The sequence below is a fragment of the Melanotaenia boesemani genome, chromosome 14 (genome assembly GCF_017639745.1).
Source record: "Melanotaenia boesemani isolate fMelBoe1 chromosome 14, fMelBoe1.pri, whole genome shotgun sequence".
NCBI lineage: Eukaryota > Metazoa > Chordata > Actinopteri > Atheriniformes > Melanotaeniidae > Melanotaenia > Melanotaenia boesemani.
Genome location: NC_055695.1, coordinates 18338115 through 18363369, shown reverse-complemented (window position 1 = coordinate 18363369; position 25255 = coordinate 18338115). Strand labels below are relative to the sequence as shown.

General features: G+C 36.7%; 2 protein-coding genes across 2 annotated transcripts; both read left to right on the top strand.

Moving 5' to 3' along the window:
* Nucleotides 1-3506: 3506 nt before the first annotated feature.
* On the top strand, nt 3507-9150 carry lrrc15 (leucine rich repeat containing 15). Its single transcript, XM_042005489.1, has 2 exons — nt 3507-3788; nt 6568-9150. The coding sequence occupies exon 2, from the start codon at nt 6575-6577 to the stop codon at nt 8285-8287; it is 1713 nt and encodes a 570-aa protein (XP_041861423.1). The 5' UTR covers nt 3507-3788; nt 6568-6574; the 3' UTR covers nt 8288-9150.
* Nucleotides 9151-11278: 2128 nt separating this feature from the next.
* Nucleotides 11279-14887, top strand: LOC121653064 (leucine-rich repeat-containing protein 15). Its single transcript, XM_042006271.1, has 3 exons — nt 11279-11378; nt 12036-12093; nt 12227-14887. The coding sequence occupies exon 3, from the start codon at nt 12236-12238 to the stop codon at nt 14885-14887; it is 2652 nt and encodes an 883-aa protein (XP_041862205.1). The 5' UTR covers nt 11279-11378; nt 12036-12093; nt 12227-12235.
* The last annotated feature ends 10368 nt before the right edge of the window (nt 14888-25255 follow it).

The following is a 25255-nucleotide window of genomic DNA, read 5'->3' as shown; positions in this document are numbered from 1 at the left end:
AGATAATTAATTGTTAGTTATAACTAGTTGCCTGCATTATAATTGCCTTATTATGGTGGTGATTCTACAAGATTCTTTTGTGGCACTGAAATTAGAAAATCCATAGTAGTGAACAGGAAACTTATTACAGTTTTCATGGAGAAAAATATGTATTCCAGCTCTATTTTCCAGTGTCATCCAGCACCAAATCATCTGGTAAAGTGAAACTCAGCTTGAACGTCATGCGGTGTCCCGGGTGAAAAAGTTGTGCGGTTTTTCAGCCTCAGGATGCTGCTGGACAGCAACAGCTCCAGAAATGCAGATATAATAGACAGTGTTGTGCCTGAACGAGTTCATTGAGCGATCGTTCATGAACTCATATGTTGAGCATAATTTAATTCCTTCAAATTAAAAACTTCCTTCCTAACACATGCGTTGGGATATATTAAGATACATTGTTTGTGGCAAGACGATGTGCGAGCAAAGGAAGAATAAGTCAATTTGCAGGCTTGGTGTGGTAGACAACCACTGTTTATTATAACATTCTGCACACCAAACATTCTAACAGTGCAGTTCCACCAGTCAGCTTGGCAGCACTTCCTATATATATCCTGAGGCACCCTGTCAATTCCAATAGGCCTATCACAGCAGACTTCTGAATAAATAAGTTAACAAGATTATTCACAAAACATCATTATACTGAAACATGTTCAAACAATTCAAACAGGATCATAGAAAACCAGACGACATATTTGTACAATCCTCAGTGTCCAACTTTTAACTTTTAATTACATCTATTCAGTTATTTCATCAAGACTGAGAACACGCCCACACACACTCTACAAGAGAACTCCATGTTAGGCCTCCTCACTGAACAATGACAAATTCTTTTTTAGATTAAAAACACTTTGACAGGGAATGACTGACATAAAAAAAACAGTGGCTGTTGGGTGCCTATAATTTACCTTTGCACACAAGAGGTAACATCTTGCGCCGTACATCTTTGGTTCAATAAAGCTGTCAGATTTTTTATTCATTTATTTATTCGTTTTTTCATGGCCTGTTTCTGCTCGAAGACACAGCAGAGGGGGACAAAGATCCATGATAATTCCTCCTGTCTCATTAGCTGTACTTTAAGTAAGAGTATATATTTTACCTGTAACCATAGCTTGATGTTTTTGAACATGTTTGTGTGTGGGGACAGAGAGGGGCGTTGGGTGGGGGGGTGGATTTCCTGTAGCTATAAACTCTAACTACCACCAAAATAGGAGTCATTATGGTGTTATCTTAACACTCCCATAACTGTTTTCCTTTCACATCTGTTTTCAGTTTGCATCCTTTTCTGAAGTTCTGTATCTGAGGGAGAAAAACTCATTTCAGAAATATTTTACATGCCCGGTATCGGGACGGATGAGCAATAGCCATCACACAAGTTGTCATAACAGGAAGTACTTTTGACCATGATTCAGGTTTCACAACGTCATGGTAGAAAACAACTTTTGAGATGACACAGTCTTTTTCAAAACACTCTTCCCATAATTTCACAAGCATCCATCATGGGACAAAACCACAACAATGTCCACAGAAAAGTCCACTGCAATGATTCCCATGACAATATAACCAGGGGAAAGTATGAAAAAAAGATTCTCTTTAAGTTCATCCTAGTTCTCATGAATGTTTTCAAAACATCTGAGAAAATTAGGTCAGCTCATTACAATTAAAGCTACATTTAGTAATTATGGCCTCCCGATCTGAAAGAGAAAAAAGAAGAAAAGGAAAACCAAACAGTTCATCTGCTGGGCAAAAATAATATTTAAGCTTCACAAAGTGACAGTGAATGCCACAAATTCCATGAGAAGAGATCGGACTTTAAAGCATGAAGCAAACAAAAGAGGATGAATTGGCAAATGCTGCCCAAGTTCATTACTATGACAACGGGTGATTAGGCCTTTCCAGTACGCTGCGCTCACACAATAGCGGGTGAGCGTTTGAAAGGGAAGAGGAAATTGCACAGCTTGGACGCAAAAACTGTACGACTGCAATGGAAAACAAGTTGAAAAGTAGGGAAAAAAACATGTTGATTCATACATGTGAGATAAGAATGGTGATGAAGTATCTACTGTATAGCCTGGTGTTGAGAGGGATTTACTGGAACACTCCAGCTATCTATCTATCATTTTTTTCGTTTTGCTTTAGTGGTAACAACCTTGTCCGTGTACATAATAATCAAATTGTAACAGGAAAGAAGAAGTTAATTAACTTATATATAGCATATATGAAGGAAAACCAACTATGGAAACACAAATTCTGAATTGTTTACTTTAAAATCATATAAAAGTGTACCTAAAAAGAAGAAGAAGAAGAAGAAGAAGAAAAAAGATTCAGCTTAAATGCTCACATAGAAGCCTGAAGAATGTAAACAGCTGTTATGACTATCAGCACTTTCACCTACATTTTTAAACAACAACAAAAATTTACTCCTCATCCAGTAATTCTATAATTTCTCAGCCTCATGTGGACAAACTGCTGCAGAAGATACGTTTGCTGTCAAGCACTAAATAACACAACATATACAGTATAATATACCATAAAATAAACAGTGACATAATGATTTTGTGATTTAAACAATAGTATTGATGTCTGAGGTAAATAAACCTTTTAAAGCTTTGAAATACCATCTGGTAGCATATTTTTCAATGACTATTCTATATCCTATCATTAAAAAATTGTTCAATTAAACATTCCTCAGCCATCTCAAACCACTTGTTTAGGTTTGTAATGTTAAAAGTGAGTAAATGTCATCATGGAGTGACATCTCAACTCATTTAAAGGAAATAAGATAATACATTAATATAAAACAAACTATGTTACTCTAAGTAAGTAACATTACAAACAAAAACATTTTTTTCAGTGAATCATTATTGGAGTAACTCATTAATAAGACAATATTATAACCTCTGTTTTTAGCTCATCGTCTATAATTTCGTGGAAACACCATGAGTCCAATGCAGGTTTGCACGCTAAAGCCGCATCTGCTCATCCGTTAACTCCACCCTTGTTATCTGTTTTCCTGTTGTATCCGATGTTAAAGAGTTTAAATGCTGAAAGAAGAGAAACACTCACTGTTTAACTTCCTTCTTAACTAATTTATCTAAGAGCAAAATCCATTTAAGTGCCAAAGGAAAGCTTTCTCGCATTATTTTATCAGAAATTCTAAAGTCCTTAAAAGTTTTTCCTTCATTGTGAACTATTCATTGATGATACTGATCAGAAAATGTTTTATGTAACACGAGTACATAACTGAATGTGTATTTTTGGCTGCGTCCAAGGTTGCCAAGAGTTGATTTACAAGCATTCCAGGATACTAAACATAACTACAGTCTTTGCTTTATACATTCAAACAAACACAAACACACACCAGAACCCTCACCCTCTAATACGTCCATGCTCACACAACAAAATCAGTTCAGGCACAGAGCAACACAGCAGGGTGGGGCTTGATCTCCCCCCTCCACCACATTTAACAAAAAATGTGAGTTTGTGAAAGGCACAGATGGGCACGAGGACTCTCTCAGTAGTACCACTGAGACAGCACCTCTCAATTTGATTAGCACAGAGCGGGGGGAACAAAAACAAACAAAAAAAAACTATTCGTGTTAAGAAACCAGAGGTGACGCAGAGCAGGATCATGTGTTACTGGAAGCTTTGAGAAGATTAGGAGCTGCAGAGGGGAGGGTGGACGTACTGCATAAAATACTTACAGGCCATCTGACCATAACCTGCTCACTGATCATAAACCACTACTAGAGGTAAGCTCCTGAAAATGGCATGTTCTTTTTTTTTGTTGTTGTTTCACTTGAGCACTACCTTAATTTTATGTTGTTAATGCATGGTTTATTTTTTAATTCCTTCAATACAGGAATAACATGTCAGATAAGGTTGTTTTCTAGTTTGATTTAATGTTAAACGCACTACCTCAAAATCTCTAATGAGGAAGATTCAAACTAATAGGATGCTGTACATAATGAATATGACAGTAATAACATGTAAAATAGTGAAAACCTTTACTTTCCTCTCTTAAATTGCAACCCAGTACCTCACTTCTTAATTATAAGCAGATATGAATATAAAATGCACTGAAAATGTGAAAAGATGTGAGGCACCAGGATGTATTTTAAAACCTACCCCTCGTTGATGTGATAGAAAGAAAGAAAGAAAGAAAGAAAGAAAGAAAGAAAGAAAGAAAGAAAGAAAGAAAGAAAGAAAGAAAGAAAGAAAGAAAGAAAGAAAGAAAAAGAAAGAAGCTGCTTATTTCAGCCTCAGTTAAACCTTACTTCTTTTTCAAAACTCCTTCTGCACCCTAATATGTCTCAGCCACTGAGAAACAGCTCACGTCTGCTAGTCTTAAGTTTCAGGATGAATTTAGAAGTGGGTCATTACATTGGCCCAAGTTCATCCTCTGAGCCTCCAGCTTGATTGTAAACAGGAAGAACAGCTTGGACCTCACATTGTCTAATGCTGGGATGTAGACAAAATACAATCTTTTTGCAACCCCCCCCCCCCCAAAAAAAAGAAAACCAAACACACAAAAAAATATTCATTTTTTTGTTGTTTACGAATTTGCTCAAAATGTTTTACAGCAAGTTTTTAAAACATGCTTGTGCTCCAAAACTAAATCCTGCGCAATGAAGTTTTAGTGCCAAGGCCTGCTACACATTGTGATTTAACAGTCAATCCTTTCACCAATGTTGGCGGACAACACTCCTACCCAGATCCAGTTTATACAAACAGCTCCTTCTGGCATAAATAACAACTGAGACTGCAACATGTAGACACTGTTACTAATTAGAGCTGCCTGCAGTATAACTACCTTATTATTGTGGCGATTTAAAGTTTTGAAAGTCCCTTTGTGGCACTGAAATGAGAAAATCTGCAGGAGGGAACAAGAAACTTATTATTGTTTCCATGGAGCAATTATCTCTATTTCCCTGAAAAATCTTTCCAGAGCTGTCCAGTTTATTCAGCGGGTGAAGCCATTAGTGCTGACACACCAGAAATAGCTTTGAGTTTGTAATTTGTCATCCTGAAGGCATCCAGACAAGTTGTGTCATCCGTAAAACTTTGGATAAGTTGCATTGGCATGGGCTTTCAGGAAACTTTGTTTTTTTAGATACTTTTTTGTGTTAAAATGATTAATGGGATGAATATGTTTGGAGTCCAATACTATATGTAGTCAGTGAAATTGCACATCTCAAAATAAAAGTGCTGTTTTTATTTTCTTTTTTGTCCATATCTGCTTTGTTTCATACAAATAACAGATCAATAAAGCTACCTCCTTAAATTTGTAGCAGATCTATCCAGCCTTGAAAAATGGTTTTTCTTTTTTCATTTCAGAATTGAGGCATGTAAAAACATCATGCTTTTTTTTTTTTTTTTTTTTTTTTTTTAATATTTAAGATGAATTTATTGTCTACATTCCAACTCTTCATTCTTTTGTCATCCGGCACCAAACACAGCAGAAAAACCTTCGATAGACACAATTGACATTGTAAGACTTAAATCATATAATATTGGGTGGACATTTTAAATGGTAAATGGTCTGTACTTATATAAAGCTTTTATCAAAAGCGCTTTACATATACGTGACATTCACACACACTCTCCCAAATTTCCCTGAGGACTCTCCAAAGGGATTAATAAAGTATTTCTATTCTATTTTACATGGCGGAAACTGCCATGCAAGGTGCTAACCATGACCCATCAGGAGGAAGTAGGGGTTCGGTGTCTTGCTCAGGGACACCTCGACATGAGCTTGACGGACCGGGATCACAGGACCACTTTCTAGATGTTTGTTCTTATTGTTTTTAACCCTGGAAAATAGAAACTTTTTTATCAGTACTTTTCATGAATTTTCTTATGGATTTTTGAATTTGACAACCTGATTTTTTACCTAGAATAATTATAATAACAAGCAAACAAAATAGTAAAATCATTAGAACCTTTGCATGGTCATTAAAGCTCATTAAATAGACACCTATTGGAAACATTTTGAAAACACTGCAGTTTGTAACACAAGCTTTGACAAGCTTTCTTAGAAATTTATTAAGCCAAAAAATGTTTTAAACAGAATCAAACATACGAAGCATGGTCATAGAAAAAAAAAAAATCTATTGTTCCACAGTTATTCCTGACTAAACATTCAGTTGTGGTGCATGTTTGAAGAGCAACCATAAGGCCAGTGTGTTCAGTTTAAGGTGACTTACAAAAAGCATACACATAGTACATGCTTAGATAACAAATTAAGTTAAAATAATAAGTAATAGTATTTCTATAAGTGAGGCCCTTAATAAAGAGAAACGAGGCTACTCTAACTGTGGGTTTAAATGACTTGTAAAACTCATCTTACAGGTAATATTGGTGGGTAACACCTACAAAGCCAGAAATCATTATTCAGGACTTCCTGACAAATATTTAAAAAAACAAAAAAACAAAACAAAAACAAAAACAAAAAAAATTCAGCTAAATATCAAATGCAAGACTGCAAGAGAACCAACCTCAACTCCAGCATCTCTGTTTCTTCTGTTTCAGAACCATAATGGATCAACCACTGACTCATCAAGTGCTCCTACTTTTCTGCTTCTTCAACATAGTTGTCTGGGCCTGTCCACCTGAATGCAGATGTGTAGGAACCAAAGTCTTCTGCAATGGTCTCCCTGACTTCCCCACGAATCTGCCCTCAAATACAGCCGAACTCTACTTTTCTAAATGCAGTTTTTCCTCTTTAAAACCTGAGGATCTCACTGATTTCTCTAATGCTCTGAGCAGCTTTCTGATCAAAGAGACACATTTGAAGGAGGTGCATCCTGGAACCTTTGATTCTACTGTAAACCTTGGTGCCTTAGGGCTTACTAGCACTGACTTACAAGATCTCCCTGAGGACTTGTTCCAACATCTTCAGAAACTGGACTCTCTGAATCTGAAGTTGAACAGGCTCTTGCTAGTCCGGCCTCAGTGGTTTTCCCTGTTGACTGGCCTCAAGCAACTTGACCTCAGTAAGAATCTTGTCACTTCTTTACCTGTAGAAACTTTTCACCCTCTCACAAAGCTGCAGTACCTTTCACTGTCAGGAAACAATATCAGTCACATCTTTAGAGAGACATTTAAGGGTCTCTCTGAGCTGAAAATATTACGCCTTAATAAAAACATGCTAAAGGAACTCCCTGTTGGTAGTTTGGATGATCTTGAGAACCTAGAGGAACTATCTCTACATGACAATCAAATCACTCACCTTCAGCACGACTTGTTCTCTAAGACTCTGAAACTGCAGAAGCTGTTCCTCTCCAACAACAGGCTGACATCTCTTCCACAAGGCATCTTTTTAAACCTGCCCCTGCTTTCCCAGATATCCCTGTATGAAAACCAGCTGGAGAGTCTGGGTCCAGGGGTGTTTGGGCCCATGGCTCTGCAGGAGTTGTGGTTGTATGACAACAAGCTGAGTCGTGTGGAGGAGGACACATTCAGGAACCTCACTCAGTTACGTCTCCTGGTACTCAGTCGAAACCGGATCCACTATGTATCCACTGGTGCATTTAGAGGGTTGGAGAAGCTGGGGGAAGTATCACTGCACACCAATCTGCTCACAAGCCTACAAAAAGGAACTTTCCAGGGACTCCCAAATCTTGTCAACATTTCCTTGGAGCACAACTTTATCAGCTCCCTCCCCTTGGGTTTTCTCCAAGGTGTAAAAAACCTGGGACAGATAGACCTGCGGAACAATTCCTTCTCTAACCTGCCACAACAGAGTCTGGATGCCCTCACTGTTGCACAAGAGGTCCTTCTGCAGGTGAACCCCTGGACGTGTGACAAAGATATTCTACCTCTCAGGCAATGGCTGAGACAGCATCCAACTAAGGTAAACCAAACCCTAGTGCTGTGTGAAATTCCTTTCAAGCTAACTGGTGAGGTAATTGCTACTCTGACAGATGAGACCCTGAGTCCTCACAGCTATACAGAAGAACCTGTTGTGACTTCGACAGAGAAAAGAAGGAGACCCCACACACCTCCGCCCAAACGAAGCACTCCGTCCCCTGCTGTCAAGACCACACCCACTTCTGAAAATGAGGAGGTGACAAGTGGTGAACAAGGGGATGGTGGAACAGTTTCTAAAGATTCTTCAATCATCTTAATTGTCATCGCAGTAGTGTGCACTGCCATCATCAGCATTGTCATCATCAGCTGTGTGTGCTGGAGAAGGAACAGGAGAGGCAAAGGAGATATAGGTCGCAGGAATAAGAACTCTGTGTTGTAGATGAGACTCTAAAACATGAGCAAGCCAGGAACTTTTCAAGCCAAGGAAAACTGCTTCATGATGACTATGCCTTACTCGAAAAATAAAGAACATTGAGTTGAAACCTCAAAGGGAATACAAAGAACCGCTGGAGCTCCATTCAAAAGTAAAGAGACTTGATATTTAATACATTAACTTTCAGTTTCAATCAAATTTACAGAACCAGTCAGTAATTTTAGTCAATTTTGCAACAAACAGAGGAAAAAAAACTCATATATTAGTAATTAAAATCTCAATCTCAATTTCTTCTTTTTTTTTCTTTTTAAATTTTGTCAGACAGATAAGAAAAAACATTTTTTGTTTTTCGTTACCTTGACATGTTCCGGGTATACCTGTAGCCTTCCTCAGAAGGGTCCTGTGATGTTGCTGTGACGTGTCTTGCCAGGCTTGCCAGACAGGACGACTATGCACCCTGCTGTCTGGATTCCTGCATACAACAGCATCCTGGGTGTGGGATAATGTGTATGGTCCCTCATCTCTGTTGATTATGACCTACTAATAGTAAATACAAATCAATGCCATATTATCTTGTGTCTAACCTGGAAATTTTGTAAATGTAAACTAAAATGACGTGAAGCAGTGTGCCTCTTTTAGGGAATTTAAGAATTTTTTTTTTACTCTTCCTTTTTTTATTCTGCCTGGTTGCTAATGACTTTTGTGCTAACAACAATACATTTAGAAGACAGTTTATTCTTTTGGTTTGGAAAAATGTTATATGGAACATAAACTGTATAATCAAGTATGCAAGCCTCTGCTATTTCTGCTGTGACACAATGCTATACAAAATGCCTCTGAATAATGAATAAATACAAAGCTTTTCTTCACAACAGTACATTGTGTTTCTTATTATACTATTATGTTAATAATCATGAATGAACTGCTCTTATACATATTTCAGTATAAATACAGATATTTTAACCTTCCATTCATCCATCCATCCATCCATCCATCCATCCATCCATCCCTTGTAGAGAATCTGAGTGATTGTTTGTCTCTCTGTGTTGGCAGCTGCGATGGACTGGCGACCTGTCCAGGGTGTAGTCTGTCTCTAGTAACTGCTGGGATAGACTCCAGCCACCTTGCATTGAAATAAGTGGGTATAGAAAATAGATTGATAGATGGATTTTACTTGTTTTAGACACAAGTGGACTCACGGACTAAATTGTTATAGATGTGTATTTATTTACAAATAGTTTACATAGAACAATAAATTACATTACACATTGCATTGTAACTTTTTTAAATCTCTGTATGTATAGGCTATGTATATATATATTTTAAAAAAAAAATTGACACTATTTTGAAGAGCATTAAGTTTTTTCTTCAAAATTCCAACACAAAAGTGTACCTCTAGTGTCTGTTCTATCAGACTGCCATCTAGTGAAAAGAATGATGTAAAAAATTTTGTGACCAGGCTTTGGGTCCGCACCATTTACTGCCCAGGTGACCGAGCCGGGTGGGCGGAGTTTTTACTCCATCTAAATCGAGCAATCAGCCGGGGCATCTGCTGGATGACAAACTCAGATCCGACGGCTTTTAACCACGCCCCCTTTTAACCACATGGGTTGAACACACAAATCGGAGTGGGTCTGCAGATAAACTTAGAAAATGTCCCAACTTGATAAATAACTTAAATGTTTGGCCTTCATTTGTTCAGTAAATCAGTGGTTCTCAAACTGGGGGTCGGAAAATTAACACCTTAATTTTTAAACACATTAATGCGTAAACAACAAAGTTAGTACATCTAAAGTTAGTATAGTTATCTCCATTAGAGAAGCTACTTTTGGGCATGTAGGTGCCTTGTCACAGCACTGAACAAACAAAAACCACTTTATCCTTCTTATTTATGAAGATTCTGACAATGTTCCAGCATCATATTTAGAGGATGGCTGCAAGATGACCCATTTGAAACATCACACATTTAATCACTGAGCTGTTGCATGGTGGTGGGGATCACAAACACTAACATTGTTTATCTTGGGGGTTGTGGCTCAAAAAGTTTGAGAACCACTGCAGTAGACAACTTTGCATTAATATAATTCCTTAAACAACTTCTGCAGACATTATGATTCTTTTCAGCTGCTCTAGGCAGCAAAATTGTGTTACAATTCAACTAACTGCCCTTATTTGTTAAGAGACCTCCAATGGGTGCTGGTGCACTTTGCAGACTACAACCTGAAAGAAATGCGTACAAAATTATGGCTTTATTATCAACTTTTTGTTATTTTTATGATAAATTTCACCCTGAAAGATCCATGTTTCTTTTATTTTGGTAAAGCCTCTTTCCACCGGCAAACACTTTCCTCTCCATTTAAATGGCCAACTCCTCCTCCACTACGCCTCATCACTTCTCCCCGAGTCATTGCCCAGCTGAGGGTAAAGGAGCGAACCCTTTTTCAGCTTTGTTTGCAAGACAAAACAAATAAGGCACTAAGTAATAAGTATAAAAATCATTTTGACATTGTGAATGCCAGGCATGTTGTTTACAGTACAGCATTCCTAGGATAATCCATTTCGCTTTGAAAGCATGGATCAAATTTAGCTTTAAAAATCTAGTGCAGCACGTATCCTCCTAATTTATTACTGCAGTTAGTATCAAATAATGCATATAGCATAATAAAACACCCTTTAATATTATGTAGCTCACATCAATCATTGTCAGGTTTCAACATTTAACTTGATTATAGCTGTAAAATTAGATTGGAATATATTTAAAGTTCTACCTTGTAAATTGGTAAGTTCTATCGAGTGTTTATACAGACATGATATAATATCAGAACATTTGATAAATAAAGTGTATGCTGCTAAATGAATATATATATAAGAATATGTGAAATATGTAAAAAATGTTACAGCAATGTTTTTCATCAACGAGTCATGCAGAAGTAACTGTCATCCCTGCTGTTATCTCAAACTACAGAAGTGTTTCATGCCACGCCTCACATGACAAGCAAAACATTCATGGCCTACTGGCTGATGTCAGAAGATAACTAATGACACTGCACTTGTTTGTATTACCTTACGTCTACACCCTGAGAGAAAACTTTATCAGGTAAGGAAATTGGATTTTCTTCATTTTCTTTATTTTTGATGGTGCAGCCATTAAAAACCTTAAAATATCATTAACAAGGTATTAATATATTGATATATTGACTGAAAAAATAAAATATATAAGAAACAAAATATAAGAAATATATATAATATGAATTTTATAAAGAATATAGATAAATTGATCAAACACAACAAATAAAAATTATCTACAGTTTGAAAAGAATTATATATAAGTATTATTTTGTTCTGTGGTGGTTCAAGGCCAGAAAACCTGTCTTTCAGATATGTCACAGCTTTATGTAGTTGCAACTTTGTTTATAGCAGCAGCAAAACACACAAAAACTGCATTTTAACTTACTGCTGCTTGTCTACACAATAAGTGTTACCTTTCCTCTTCTTGTGAACTGCAAATGGAAAAAAAAGTCTCTCTGGGTACATAGTTATTCCTGACTGAACCCTGAATTTTAATGAGATATTTGAGAGGAAACCACAAGGCCAGTGTGTTCACTTCAAGGTGATTTAATTTTATAAAGCACACAGCATTTAATTAATAATAAATCTAGTTTTATAAGACTACTTAGCAAGGCTGAAATTATGTTGAAATAAAAATTAACAATATTCTACCTTACACATGATAAAGTGGCCACTGTGTGTACAGGGATGCCAGATGTGGAATGTGTTTCTCATGATTTCACCCTGAGTGAAGACATAATCAGGTAAGGAAATCAAATTTCCTTGATTTTCTTCATTTGTTTGACAATGCAGCTTTTTAAAAACTTGACATTAACAAGAAATGACATTAACAACATATAAATATATCTATTTGTTATATTATATTTCTTTTTGCAGTGAATAAGGATGTTAAGAAGAAAGTTTGTCGCTCTTTTCCTGCCCTTGCTGTTTGACTTTTCATTGGCTCAAATGGACGAAGAAACAAAAGAGAACCAGGAAGTTTTTAGTAAAGCTGTGACAGAAATTCCACATACATTGAGATCTGGTGTAACAGAGGTGTTTTTTGTTCATAGTCAGATCAAAACAATCCCCAAAGGAGCATTCTCTGAAAACCCCCAACTTGTGAAGGTGGAGTTTATTACCACTAATACAATGAGTATTGAGCTTGGAGCTTTTGAAGGGTTGGTGAACCTGGTGCATCTCGAGATCTCCAACACCCTAATAAAGTCAGTCCCAGTAGGTGTCTTTAATAACGTTAACAGTCTGGAGACAATTATTCTTAAGTCTAACAAGCTCAAAAAACTTGAAAATGACTTGTTTAAGGGTCTTACAAATATGAGAAATCTTGAGTTACATGCAAATGAGATTGAATTAATTGAAGACAAGACATTTGATGGTCTTGACAACCTTGAAAAACTCCATTTAGGTAAAAACAATCTTACCAGTGTGTCAACTGACTGGTTCTCAAATCTGAAGAAGCTGAAGATTCTACGTCTTTATGAAAATCAGCTGACTACCATTCCTGAGGATCTTTTCAGGAACTTACCAAACTTAGAGGAAATTAGTTTATTTGGAAACAAAATAACTGAATTGTCACCCAATCTGTTTCCACATAAAGAGAAACTAATGAAGCTTTTTTTGGACAGTAATCTTCTGCTAACTTTACCTGAAAAATATTTTGTTGGCTTCCCCAAGCTTAAAGCACTAAGCTTACATAACAACAAGCTGACAAGTTTGCCAGCAGAGCTTTTTGGAGAAATGCCTAAAATGACTGACTTAAGCCTCCAAAAAAACCATCTCAGCACTCTTCCTAAAGGAATATTCATGCCCTTGAAGAAGGTCAAGAAGCTAGATCTCTCTAAAAATGACTTTGTCACCATATCTGCTGATTATTTTGAAGGCCCGGAGAAGCTCACTGAGCTGAATCTGCAGAACAACTTGATCCACTCGCTGGATGCAAATGTGTTTGAAAACCTACATTCACTGAGCACACTCAAGCTTGCTTCCAACAAATTCCAGACCCTTCCTGAGGATATCTTTGAGCCTTTGGCTAAACTAAAAAAACTTGACCTCAGAAACAACCCCTGGAACTGTGACTGTAATTTAATAACACTCCACGTCTGGTTGAAGGCCAACTCACACAAGCTCACATCTGCTGTAGTCTGTGAGTATCCAGAACACCTGAAAGGTCAGGAAGTCATATCTTTAACAGAGGATCAGCTTATTTGCCCCACTTATCCCCCCACAACCACAGCTTCAACACTCCCCACCACAATACCCACAACTACCACCATATTAAGCACATCAGCTACCACAACACCAACCACCACATCCACCACCACACAACTAATCACCACCATTCTGACTACAACACTAACAACCACTTTGCTTACTACAGTGCCAACAACTTTACAAATAACCACCACAATTCCAACAACAATTCCACTCACAACTTCTATGACTACAACCACGATTACAACTCCCATTACTACAACAGCAATTCCACCCACCACCATAACCACACCCACAACCACAACAACCCTAACAACACTTCCACCAACCACCACCACAACAACAAGCACACCCACCACCACTATGACAACAACAACAATTCCACCCACCACCATAACCACACCCACAACCACAACAACCCTAACAACACTTCCACCAACCACCACAACAACAAGCACACCCACCACCACTATGACAACAACAACAATTCCACCCACCACCATAACCACACCCACAACCACAACAACCCTAACAACACTTCCACCAACCACCACAACAACAAGCACACCCACCACCACTATGACAACAACAACAATTCCACCCACCACCATAACCACAACAACACTTGCACCAACCACCACAACAACAAGCACACCCACCACCACTATAACAACAACAACAATTCCACCCACCACCATAACCACACCCACACCCACAACAACCATAACAACACTTCCACCAACCACCACAACAACAAGCACACCCACCACCACTATGACAACAACAACAATTCCACCCACAACAACAACCAGACCCACAACCACTATGACCACAACATCCATCATTATCACAACTACCTTGCCTACCACCATTCCCACAACTGCACTTGCAACTACTAAACCTTCCACCACAACAAGTACACCCACAACCACAATGATCACAACTACACCTACAACTATGCCCACAACTACCACACTCAAGACAACCCAACCAACAACCACTCAAACTGCAGCACCTCCTACAACTGTTGCATTAATGACCTTCAGCTGCCCCTCCCATCCAGGTGATTCAGAAGCAGCACCCTCCTACATGCAGCACCTGACCAGTAGAAAAACTCAGCAGTGCAAACCTCAGATGATGATTTACATTTCACTGCTAGTGGTGGAGCTCACCTGCACACTGGTGCTTGCTAAGTTCACCTTGTCTCTTTACCGACTGCTGCAGTACAGAGAAACGATGAACCACAGGATCAAACTCACCCATTTCTCCTACAGGAAGGAGGTCACCCTGAGGCCTGTGCATGAGACAGAGACTCGAGGTCTATAAATAGCAGTACTATCACTCTATGATGGTTAATGAGCCAACAACAATGGTCATGTGATCTGTCAAAGCATCCTTCACTCTGCTTATACATAAATGATTTCTGTCATTTCGGTGTCATAGTTTGTTTTAGGAGTAATTATTCTAGAGCCTCGAAGCCAAGACTAAAAAATACTTTATCATCTTGGATGTCAGGCTTGCTCCAAGACTATGAATAGTAATAAACAAACTAAACAAACAGGGATAATGCAGTTTTGTTCCTTAATTCTTATTTAAAGCCTGGCAACAGAATTCCCGGGTAGGAAAATTACACTAGTAGCTACAGCCGTGTGTCATCTGCATAAAAATGTAATAACATATCAAATCTTTGTATTATGTGGTCCACAGATAAGGATGAAGAAATAACAAAACATTTGAACTTTTTGTCAGTCAAAGACAAATGGGATAATTTAGACATCCGTTTCTTGAAATAGCAATTTAACAATGATTCAAAAGTACACAAAAGTATTCAGAACATCAACAAATACAAAGGACTCAGAGTTACATAAAGCAGCGTTAAGGAAAATGTGAATAACCAAAAATACATTCCTGGTTACCCTCCAAAAAATTCTCCAACAAACACAAAACAAATTACATATGTTTTGTAAGTAGTTAGAAATTAACTCAAATGACACTAAATATGTATAAAAACTCAAAATACAGAGCTATGGAGTACAAAATTATTAAATTAACTACAAGGATCCAAATATGCATGAACAGCCAATCAAAAAACATCCAGTTAACTTGCTCAGTTGTGTCATTTGAAGGGTGTTGATGGGTGTGGATTTGTTTAGTGTTAAACTGATTAATGTGGTTATAAATAAAATGCTAAATGCTGTTCTATATGTGTCTTAGAAAACTATGTTGATAATTTTGTAAATGGTAAATTTTATGTTGATAATTTGATCAGATGTATTGGGTAACAGAATATTGTGTCAAATCTGGTTAGTTTATTTTCTTTAATTCTTTCTTTTTATTTTAACTTTGTTTTGCTGTAAATGATATCTGATAGTTTTTTAATCATTTTACTAAAAGAAATTGTATGTTCAACATAAATAATTTCCTTAAAAACATCCTTCCTGGAAATCAATTTTGCCATAGTTTGTTTTTGGCTCAACATACAGCAGAGGGAGACAAAGAACCATAACAATCCCTCCTGTCTCATTTACAGAAAACTAAAGGAGCTGAGGAAATGTTGTCATCATCTTAAACTGTCTGATAACCTTCCATCATTTCCACAGAGACAAAATCAATTGTTTTTTCCTCAACTCTGCATTTAGCTCAGTGGAACAGCAACATACCAACAGACCAGACTCAGTAACCCATTTCATGACAGCATGTGTGCGTTTATGCAAGTGTTAGAGAAATTAAATGATCTGAGTACAAACTATTTAACTAAAGTCTATAAATATTCTTTTTTTCTTTAATTAAGAGACCAAATTAATAATGACAGTAAACTAACATTAGCTTTTGATAAATATTCTGTTCATTGCCTGGATAGCTTGAAAACATAAAGTAATCCAACTGAATAAGATCAGAATTATGAAAAACTTTCTTTTTTTTTTTTTTTAGACTCAGTTATTCAAGATATTTTCTCTACATTAAACTGAAAACACAACAAAACATTGTTTTCACATTAAGTCATGAAGTTAGAAGCAACCTTGATGTAATTAACCTGCAACCCTAGCTCATATACTTTGCAGCTTAATTATTTTTATATTTATTTATTTTGTCACATTCAATGCTCTATTTTTACAAGTACAGTTACAAGTACAAAATTACAGTGCACATTACTGAAGGTTACAATATGTCAGATGAATGTTTAATATTTTTTAAAAAGTACTGTTAAATAGTCATTATTTCCATTGACTTATTTTTGGCATTTCTAATATTTAAATGTGTTTGTGTGTGTCAGCAAAGAGAAAAATTTTTTTGTTGTTGTTATTTCTTCTGTTATTTATTTAGCCTATAAATGAAATAAAGACACATTTATTATTGCTGATTAATATCTTTTGTCATGCATATATATAGTTTTGTTCAAACTGTACTTTCCTTTCAGAGTACTGCTACAGGAAGAAACTGCAGTAAGATATGACTTCCCGCAGTAACACTAAACAAATAAACAGCTTTTAGCAGCAGTGTTCTTTTTATGCAGGAACAGTTAAAATATTTCTTGTAAATATCATCTTAAATATTACTGTAATAAAGTAAAAAAGTGACAAAAAAGAATGAAAATTTCGGGATTTACTAATTAAAAGGTGGTAAGTCTGTAGCATGAATTTCAAAGCAATGTGAAGCTGCCGTCCTTCCAAACCCAGAGGGAACAACATTTCAAGCCATCAGATGAACAGTCAAAAAGCAGGATTTGAATCTCAGCACTTCTAGATTGTGAGGTGAAATATATCTTCACAAAAACAACTTCCATCCTTGCACCTTTAGTGATACTTTATCCAGACTGTTTAGCTTACAAGTTTTTTGGTCTCTTTTTCTACTTTTCTTTCTTTACTTCTTCTGTCGGTGCCAGACAGGCAAAAGAAACCTTCTCTCTTGTTACCATAAGATGCACCCTGCAGCAAGGCCGAGAGTTGGAGGTGGAGCCGCTTTACGGAGTTCTGCTCTGATCGACTACCGTTAAAGCAAATGCTCGACACCATCAGAGCTCTGTAAATCTGTAATTGTAATCTTAATGTTTATTCAAGAATCCTAAGTATGTAACCTTTTAACTAACTTCCACTAGATGGAACTTTTAACAATAATGATAACACTAGAAATGCAAACTGTCATTCACCTTTCACATCTTAAAATGTTCTCCATAATCCACTTTATAGTGAAGGATCTTTCAAAAATCTACAGAGACAAGAAATGCAATGAAAATACAAAATGTGTTTATATTTAATGGGATCCAAATCAAGGCTATTTCAGACTAAACAATCTCCATAGTTGCTTCAAAAAGTTGTATAAAGGAAGAAAATGTTATAGTGAATGAAAGAGACAGAATGAGGGTAACATAACTGCTTTATCAGATTTACCTCAAAGCTAAATCGTAAAACAAAGAGAAATGACTCGGTTGCATCAGATGTGATTGAACTGATGCTGGATGAACGCTGAGGAAAAAACTACATCACAATGGATAGAGTGTAAACATTAATCCTTTCTTGATTTCAGGCTTTAATGACATTAAGAAATCTTGAATATTGATTTAGAATCAAACCAGCAGGCAGACAGATGTTTGGTGCTGATGAGACACAAGATGGCATCAAACAGAGCTGTGCCTGTAAATATTTAATTCAGCTCTGATTTGTGTTAAGTGTATTGTACATTTAACTTTCTGAAATGTTGCATCACTAAGCTATTCTTGTCTCCTCTTGTAGTAAACAGTCTGACCTCTCAATGATTCATTATTCATCTGTACCAAATGTCTCATACTCAGTACAGATAAAGTGGCTCTAGCTTTGGGGCTTTTTGATCTTCTGAAAAAGAAAACCAAACAAAAGACAGTTGAAGTTTTCTAGTTGAGTGAACTACCAAAAAGTAAATTCAGGTAAAATTCCATTATCTTCACAGATCTTTGTTTTGTTGACCTAAAATATATATAAATAAGATATTTATTTATTTTAGGTATGTCAAAGTTAACATGTTAATACAGTTATTTTAGTATTATGATTAAATACCAATATAATCATAGTTTTAATGTCATATTATTTTTTTTCTGTCGTTGACCTTTGATGTTGTTACATGCTACACCTTTAAGTTGCTTCAAAGGTCCAATTATTGGGGCATACCACCATCATGTGGTACAACCTGCAAAATACAACCCTTTGGCAAGGCAAGGCAAGTTTATTTGTATAGCACATTTCGTGTACAATTCAAAGTGCTTTACATAAAACATTAAAAGCATTAAATATGGTGCAAAGAAAACATTTAGAAGTAGTAAAAGGCAGCAACAAATAGCAAAAATCCCAACAAAATTATAAATTACATTAAAATGATTAAAAGGTAAGATAAAAAGTTACCGTGCAGATTTCATGCATAGGCACATGAGAAAAGAAATGTTTTTAACCTGGATTTAAAAATGTCAACATTTGGTGAAAGTTTAATCTCCACTGGCAGTTTGTTCCACTTGTTTGCAGTATAACAGCTAAATGCTGCTTCTCCATGTTTAGTCTGGACTCTGGTTTGGACTATTTGACCAGAGTCTTCGGATCTAAGAGCTCTGCTAGGTTTATATTCTTATACACAGATGTATTCTGGGCCTGGGCCGTTCTGAAATTTGTGAAAGATCAGAAGGGTTTTAAAATCTATTCTGTGTCTGACTGGAAGCCAGTGTAAAGATTTCAAATTTGGTGAGATGTGTTCAGATCTCTTAGTCCTAGTTAAAACTCTAGCAGCAGTGTTTTGGATGAGCTGCAGATCTTTGAAGAAACCTTAACTTCTTCCAAATCAGGGGTAGGCAACGTCTGTACTCAGTCTTGCTGCAGTCTTGCAAGTTTTATACATTTCCCTGTTTCCATCTACATCCAGCATCTAAAACATACAGGGCTGTGGCTCTTGAAGACTGGAGAGTTGCTTATCCCTGTCCCAAACTATTGCTCCCTGCACAAAATAAAATATGAAATGTTCATCCAGTGTGTGGTTTGATCCTTTGGGTTACAATAGTAACATGGCAGTGAAATGTGGTGGAAGACTGAGGAGCCTGGGCCTCAGTGGTTATGAATATTCATTTGCATAATTACATTTTAATGAGAACTCACATATTCTTATTTTCATGCAATTCTACATAAATACAAAACCGCTGTGTTTTTATTATAGAAATACATCTTGTCTGGATGTCAGAATTAGTTGAACTTGGGCAACATATTTAAAATGCTGAAAAAAATATAAGAAAAAAAGTTTTATTTAATCAATTTAAATAAAAGTTTAAATGACTTTGTGAGCAGAAATGTTGGCGTTTAGGATCACTAGCCTCATCCTTCACCATGCAGTTTTTCAATTTTTTACCAGAGACCACTGGAGTTAGAGGTGCAGCATGTAACAAAATCAATGGTCAAAAACAGTTAATTACTAAAACATCTGTTATGTCTTTATAGCCATTACTTGCCATGGGTGCACATCCACGAGGCCACCTGAGGCCACTGGATCCGCTTGTAAGTTTATGTCTGGAAGAATTTTGGTCACCGGTGACCACCATCCATTCACAACAATGTTTGTAATTTCTTTGCCCATCTTTACTACTGGATATCAGTAATGGTTACAAACTGGACCTTTCATGGATACACCGCTGCAACTGGTGATCATAGCATGCCTGACTCTTTCCAGCTCACATACACCTCAGAAATCTCAGCTGGAACATTAGTAGAATGTTGTCACCTTGTGATTGAAAGTTGAACTTAATCCAACACAGCTGAACTTTATTCTCAGTCTATGCATATATACAGATGAATGAAATGTTGGTTAGGTGGAGCAAGGTGCTTTTATATGCTTTTCTATGCTTTATTTAAATTTATAAACAGTGTAAGCTGGTAATTTAGTCCACAGTAGGAAGGCAACTAAAATATTTAATGCAGTGTCTGTAGCATGCAATTACGATTTCACATTTAATGACATACTTGGACCTAATTTTTTTCTCAAACCTAAAAGTGTAGCTACACAGGTTCACCTAAATAAGTACACTTGATTATAAATTTGAATCAATTTATACATTGAAAGTTATTGAAATGATTTGGACAGTCCAACCATGCTGGAGATATTATTGGCCATGCCATGGGGAAATGAGACAAAGAACTGATCGAAAAAGTGAAATTAGAAGAATTTTTCAGTTTTGACCTGAAGATTATCTGGACTCAGATGTTGTTAGATGACACAATTTAGCCTGTGTTACATGCACTTAACAATACACAACAAACGTATCTATAGCCAATCAAAAAGAGGTTGTGGTGATCGAAGTTTAATCTTATTGATCCCAAGTGATGTTGAAAATGTATAAATAAATCTACATAAGCAAATAGCTGAGGAGAAACTCACATTTGTATTGCTTATGCAAACTTTTCTTTTATCACACAGGTCGACCATAAAGACAAATGTGCTGAATTGAGCTCCTTCTCATATTCAGAAACAAGTGGAATCAGCCTAAAAGTTGTGCTAATGAGCCTGAAATGGAGCTGAAGAGCTAATTGCGTGTGAAAAGGGCAATGTGCTGTGGAACATATGAGGCCATAAAATGAGGAGGAATCCCATTACAGCCAAACTAAGATATCTCAACTGGAAAACAGTTTGCAGAAAGCTGGCACATTTTCAGCTGGAAAGGTTCAGATGATTATCTGAGGTTAATGGTCAATGGGGTCTATATGAGACATATGACAAAGATGCAGCTGAGTGATCTTTGAGCAATATAACTCTAATTCTTTCATTTTTTATTAAATAGTCATGTGTTAAGAATCCATAAGAAAAGCTCAAATAAAGCTCTGAATAAAGTTCTTCTTGCTCAATGAGGTCACAGAATGCAGTGTATGGTAAAAGTATATCCAAGAAAAAAAAGAAAAAAAGAAAAAAAAGATCGCCAGTCTTTCATTGTGTTGTTTGTCATTGACATGTACCTACATGTTTACAAGTGAGGTAACATTTCAGGTTAAAAATACACACTTTTTTAGATGCTTTTTAGAACTGGTTTGTTAGTTAATGTCATTAGCTGTTGGTCTTTCTACACAGAAACAGCAGACATGTACAAGAGGTGCTTCACACATGCACAAGGTGTTGAGGGGCAGCCCTGGCCTCTGATTTGATGGAAAAAACAAACACGTTGGTTCTGGTGTCAGTCATATCACGCTCTCCCATCCATATGTCCCACCCAAGGACTATCCAGCAATGCCAGCTGAGCCCAATCTCTGCCTGCCAGCTGCTCCCCCCAGGCAGGCTGCAGCACCATGAGGCTGAGGTCACTATGACACCTTCTCATGTACAGCTAAAAATGGAACCAGCTGGTACCTGCTGTATCATGGCAATGTGGACTCAGAGCATTCTAAGTGTTTTAATAGCAGCTGTTTTGCATGGGATGATAAGATAATGAGGTCTATCAGGGAAAGACTGTTTTTTGAATCATAAATTGGGCCTTCTTTTGCCTCTGATTTGGAAAATCTTGGTTATAGGAAGATGAAACTGAGAGTTTTGGAATCTGTGACTTTCAGTAGAGGAGTCGTTTGTCCATGTTCTTGCCATCAGGTGGACACGGGGAACCATAATTTGTGTTTGCATATTTTTGTATACCTGGTTTTTTAATTGTTGTTTGTCTGAACTGTGTTTGGCAGGTGCAAGAGGTTAAGCTAAACAGTCAAGCTAAGAATGCAAAGTTAGAGAATTTATAGGCAAGAAATCTGGATAATGAAGCACTAAAGGTGCATGGATGGAAGTTATTGTGCATATTGTGAATATTTCTCTCTCTTCACCATCTAGAAGCTGTGAGATTCTAATCCTGCTTTCTGTCTGTTCACCTGATGGCTGGTTCATCATATATTGTTCCTTCTGTGTTTGCTGACTTTTTACCTTTTAGTTAGTAAATCCTGAAAATTTCATCCTTCTTTGTCATAAATATTTGATTTTATATAAATTAATGAATATTTTTACTATTGCTGTTTAAAGAGAAAACTGCTGCTAGATTTGTTTATGTGTTTAGTGCAGGGATCTGCAACCTTTACAATCCAAAGAGCCATTTTTCCCTCAGCCAGCTAAATAAAACACCTTTAGAGCTGCAAATGTTACAAGATCTTTTGAAAATGGACAACATCTACTATTGCAAATCTGTTGTTATTTTTGAAGAACCATGTTTTTATTTCTATTTTAGGTTTTAAAATGAAGAAAAACAAAACCTTTGAAAAAGAAGATAGACAAACTCTCTGCTATGGGATGTAGATATTTGTGGAAAATGGTGTAAAAAGAAAATAAAAGCCCATAGTTTCTAACCTAGCCATGTGTTAAGAACTTTGAAGGCCCACAGAGCAGCTCGTGGCTCCGGAGCCAAAGGTTACAAACCCCTGATTTAGTGCTTGTAAACCAAAATTCAACCAAAAATAAGCGCAACATTTCATATGATTAATCGCCAATAAAAATGTTAATCGTTGCCCAGAGTAATATATACATATGTTTGTGTGTGTGTGTGTGTGTGTGTGTGTGTGTACTGTTCAGTCAAACATGACTGAAAACTTCCTAGTTATTCAAAATCTCAAGATCTGTTAAAAATGGTCTCTTTCGTCCTGATTTCTTATGTGACTTTTGTGATTTTAGGAATGTCTTGAAAAAGAATCAGTGTGTGTCTAAATAAACATTAAAATATCAACATGTCACAGATTTAATTTAACAGATTGAAAAAGTGAAGCAAGAAAGTTGCTGAAGCTCTTTCAACAGCTTGAGAAAGACCAGCAACTACACAACATGATGAGAATATATTTCATATATGATGCATGGTAACAGTTTCTAGTGGCTGTACAATGGTTTAGCAGGAATCATATACAGTACATTTGCTGAAATCCATAAAGCCAAAAAAAGGAAGTGAAAAATGGTCAAAGCCCCGAGCTGATGCGAAGATAAATTTTGCACATTACTTTGAAAAGCGATGCCAACGACCCAGCTGCCAAAACAAGAAGGAGTAATGGCTTCAAATAATGACTTGTCAGAGTTAGTATGAAGAAATGAGACAGAAATAGCTCTGCTTAAATAAGTTAAGAAAAAAAAAAAAAAAAAAGAAAGACATGGCTATTTTTACTGCTTCCTTTTCTCTTTCGTCTAATTTTAGTTAAATGATGGCTCTTTCAGCCTGCCCAGGCTTTTCTCTCATCCATCTTCAAAAGGCTGTTGCAAGCATTACATGAAAGACTAGCATTGAACATTTTTTGCACCTGGATACACACACACACACACACACACACACACACAGAATCCAGTTCAGTTTTCAACGTCACATTAGTTTAGGTCTTCAGATTGGAGAGAAGCTTTGTAAAGTTTTGTGACCTCTTGGTTTCAGGCATCATTCTAAAAAACAACAGAGTTAATGGTGTCATTGACTTAATGAGAGTTTTCACCTTCTCCCTCGTGGATAGAGGCATCAGCTCAGCATCCAGGACACATGAGAACACTGCTGCCCATCAGCTTCAACTTTTATGGACAAAGCATTTGGATCTTAACTGGCCTAATGCAAGTAAAACCATTCACACGATCCCACTCAAGCACCCCACAGGACTGCACCGTGGGCTGAAAACTGATAAAGATTTAAGGTTAAATTCAGCAGTGGCTCTAATTTAGGGGTGGACTGTAGAACCTTACATAAGACAGAAAGTCAGAATTTAATCTAAGTCTGTTAATTTGACATCAACTGATTAAGACCTGAGACATTCTTCAATGGGAGCACTCATATGCTGCGTCGTCTTAAAGGATATTTCAGTTTAATTTAAATGATTCTTTGTGAAGTACTTACAGTTTAAGTATTTACTGTTCAGACAATAGTATTCTGATGTTAGAAAAGCAGAAGTTTTCATGACAGGTGAGCTTTCTCTGAGGCTTTTTTGTTTGTTTGTTTGCGTAGACCTAGAGCCAAAACAAAACAGTGCTTCTTAAATCAAACTTGCAAATCAATTTCTAAAAATCACATCAGTTTATTTGTAGTCTTTATAACTAAATGCTGGATGTATTTGTCCACAGCAAACAAACAAACAAATAAACAAACAAAAAGTTAGTAAATAATCTAAAATAAATAGTTTTATTTTAGATGTTTAAACATTTTACTCAAGAATACTGAAATTACTTGTCATTTAATTAATAATCACACTACAAAAGCAACCATCAATAAAAATAATCATTAGTGAATAACTATTAAATTATATATACTGTATATATACACCATGTTTTACTGAACATTAAACCATACAAATGAATGTGGTGAATATTTGAATACAGATAAAAAGTGTCATGTAATTTTTCTTACTCAAAAGCAGTGACCCTGAGAAAGTGTTTATTTGGGGTACATTAGCTGGAGCAGAGGGTGGGGGTGGGGGTGGGGGGGGGGGGGGGGGGGGGGGGGGTACTCTGGCTGAGGCCATGGTGCTGGAGGTGGATCAGAGCAGTCTACCTTGGAGACTACTTAGAAGGCATTGTGCTTGACTAGTTTTGGCTTTGCAGGTGCTGGTAAGGAAACAGCTGTCCTCGATCATGAAAGAACAGTTAAGGTTAAGCTGCATAAAATCCACCCAAATAGAACCTGAATTAAGCACAACATAGGGGCAGAAGTATTTCAGTGAAAATGCAAATGCAGCTGGTTTAATTTTTTTTTTTTATTTACTGACAACATAATTT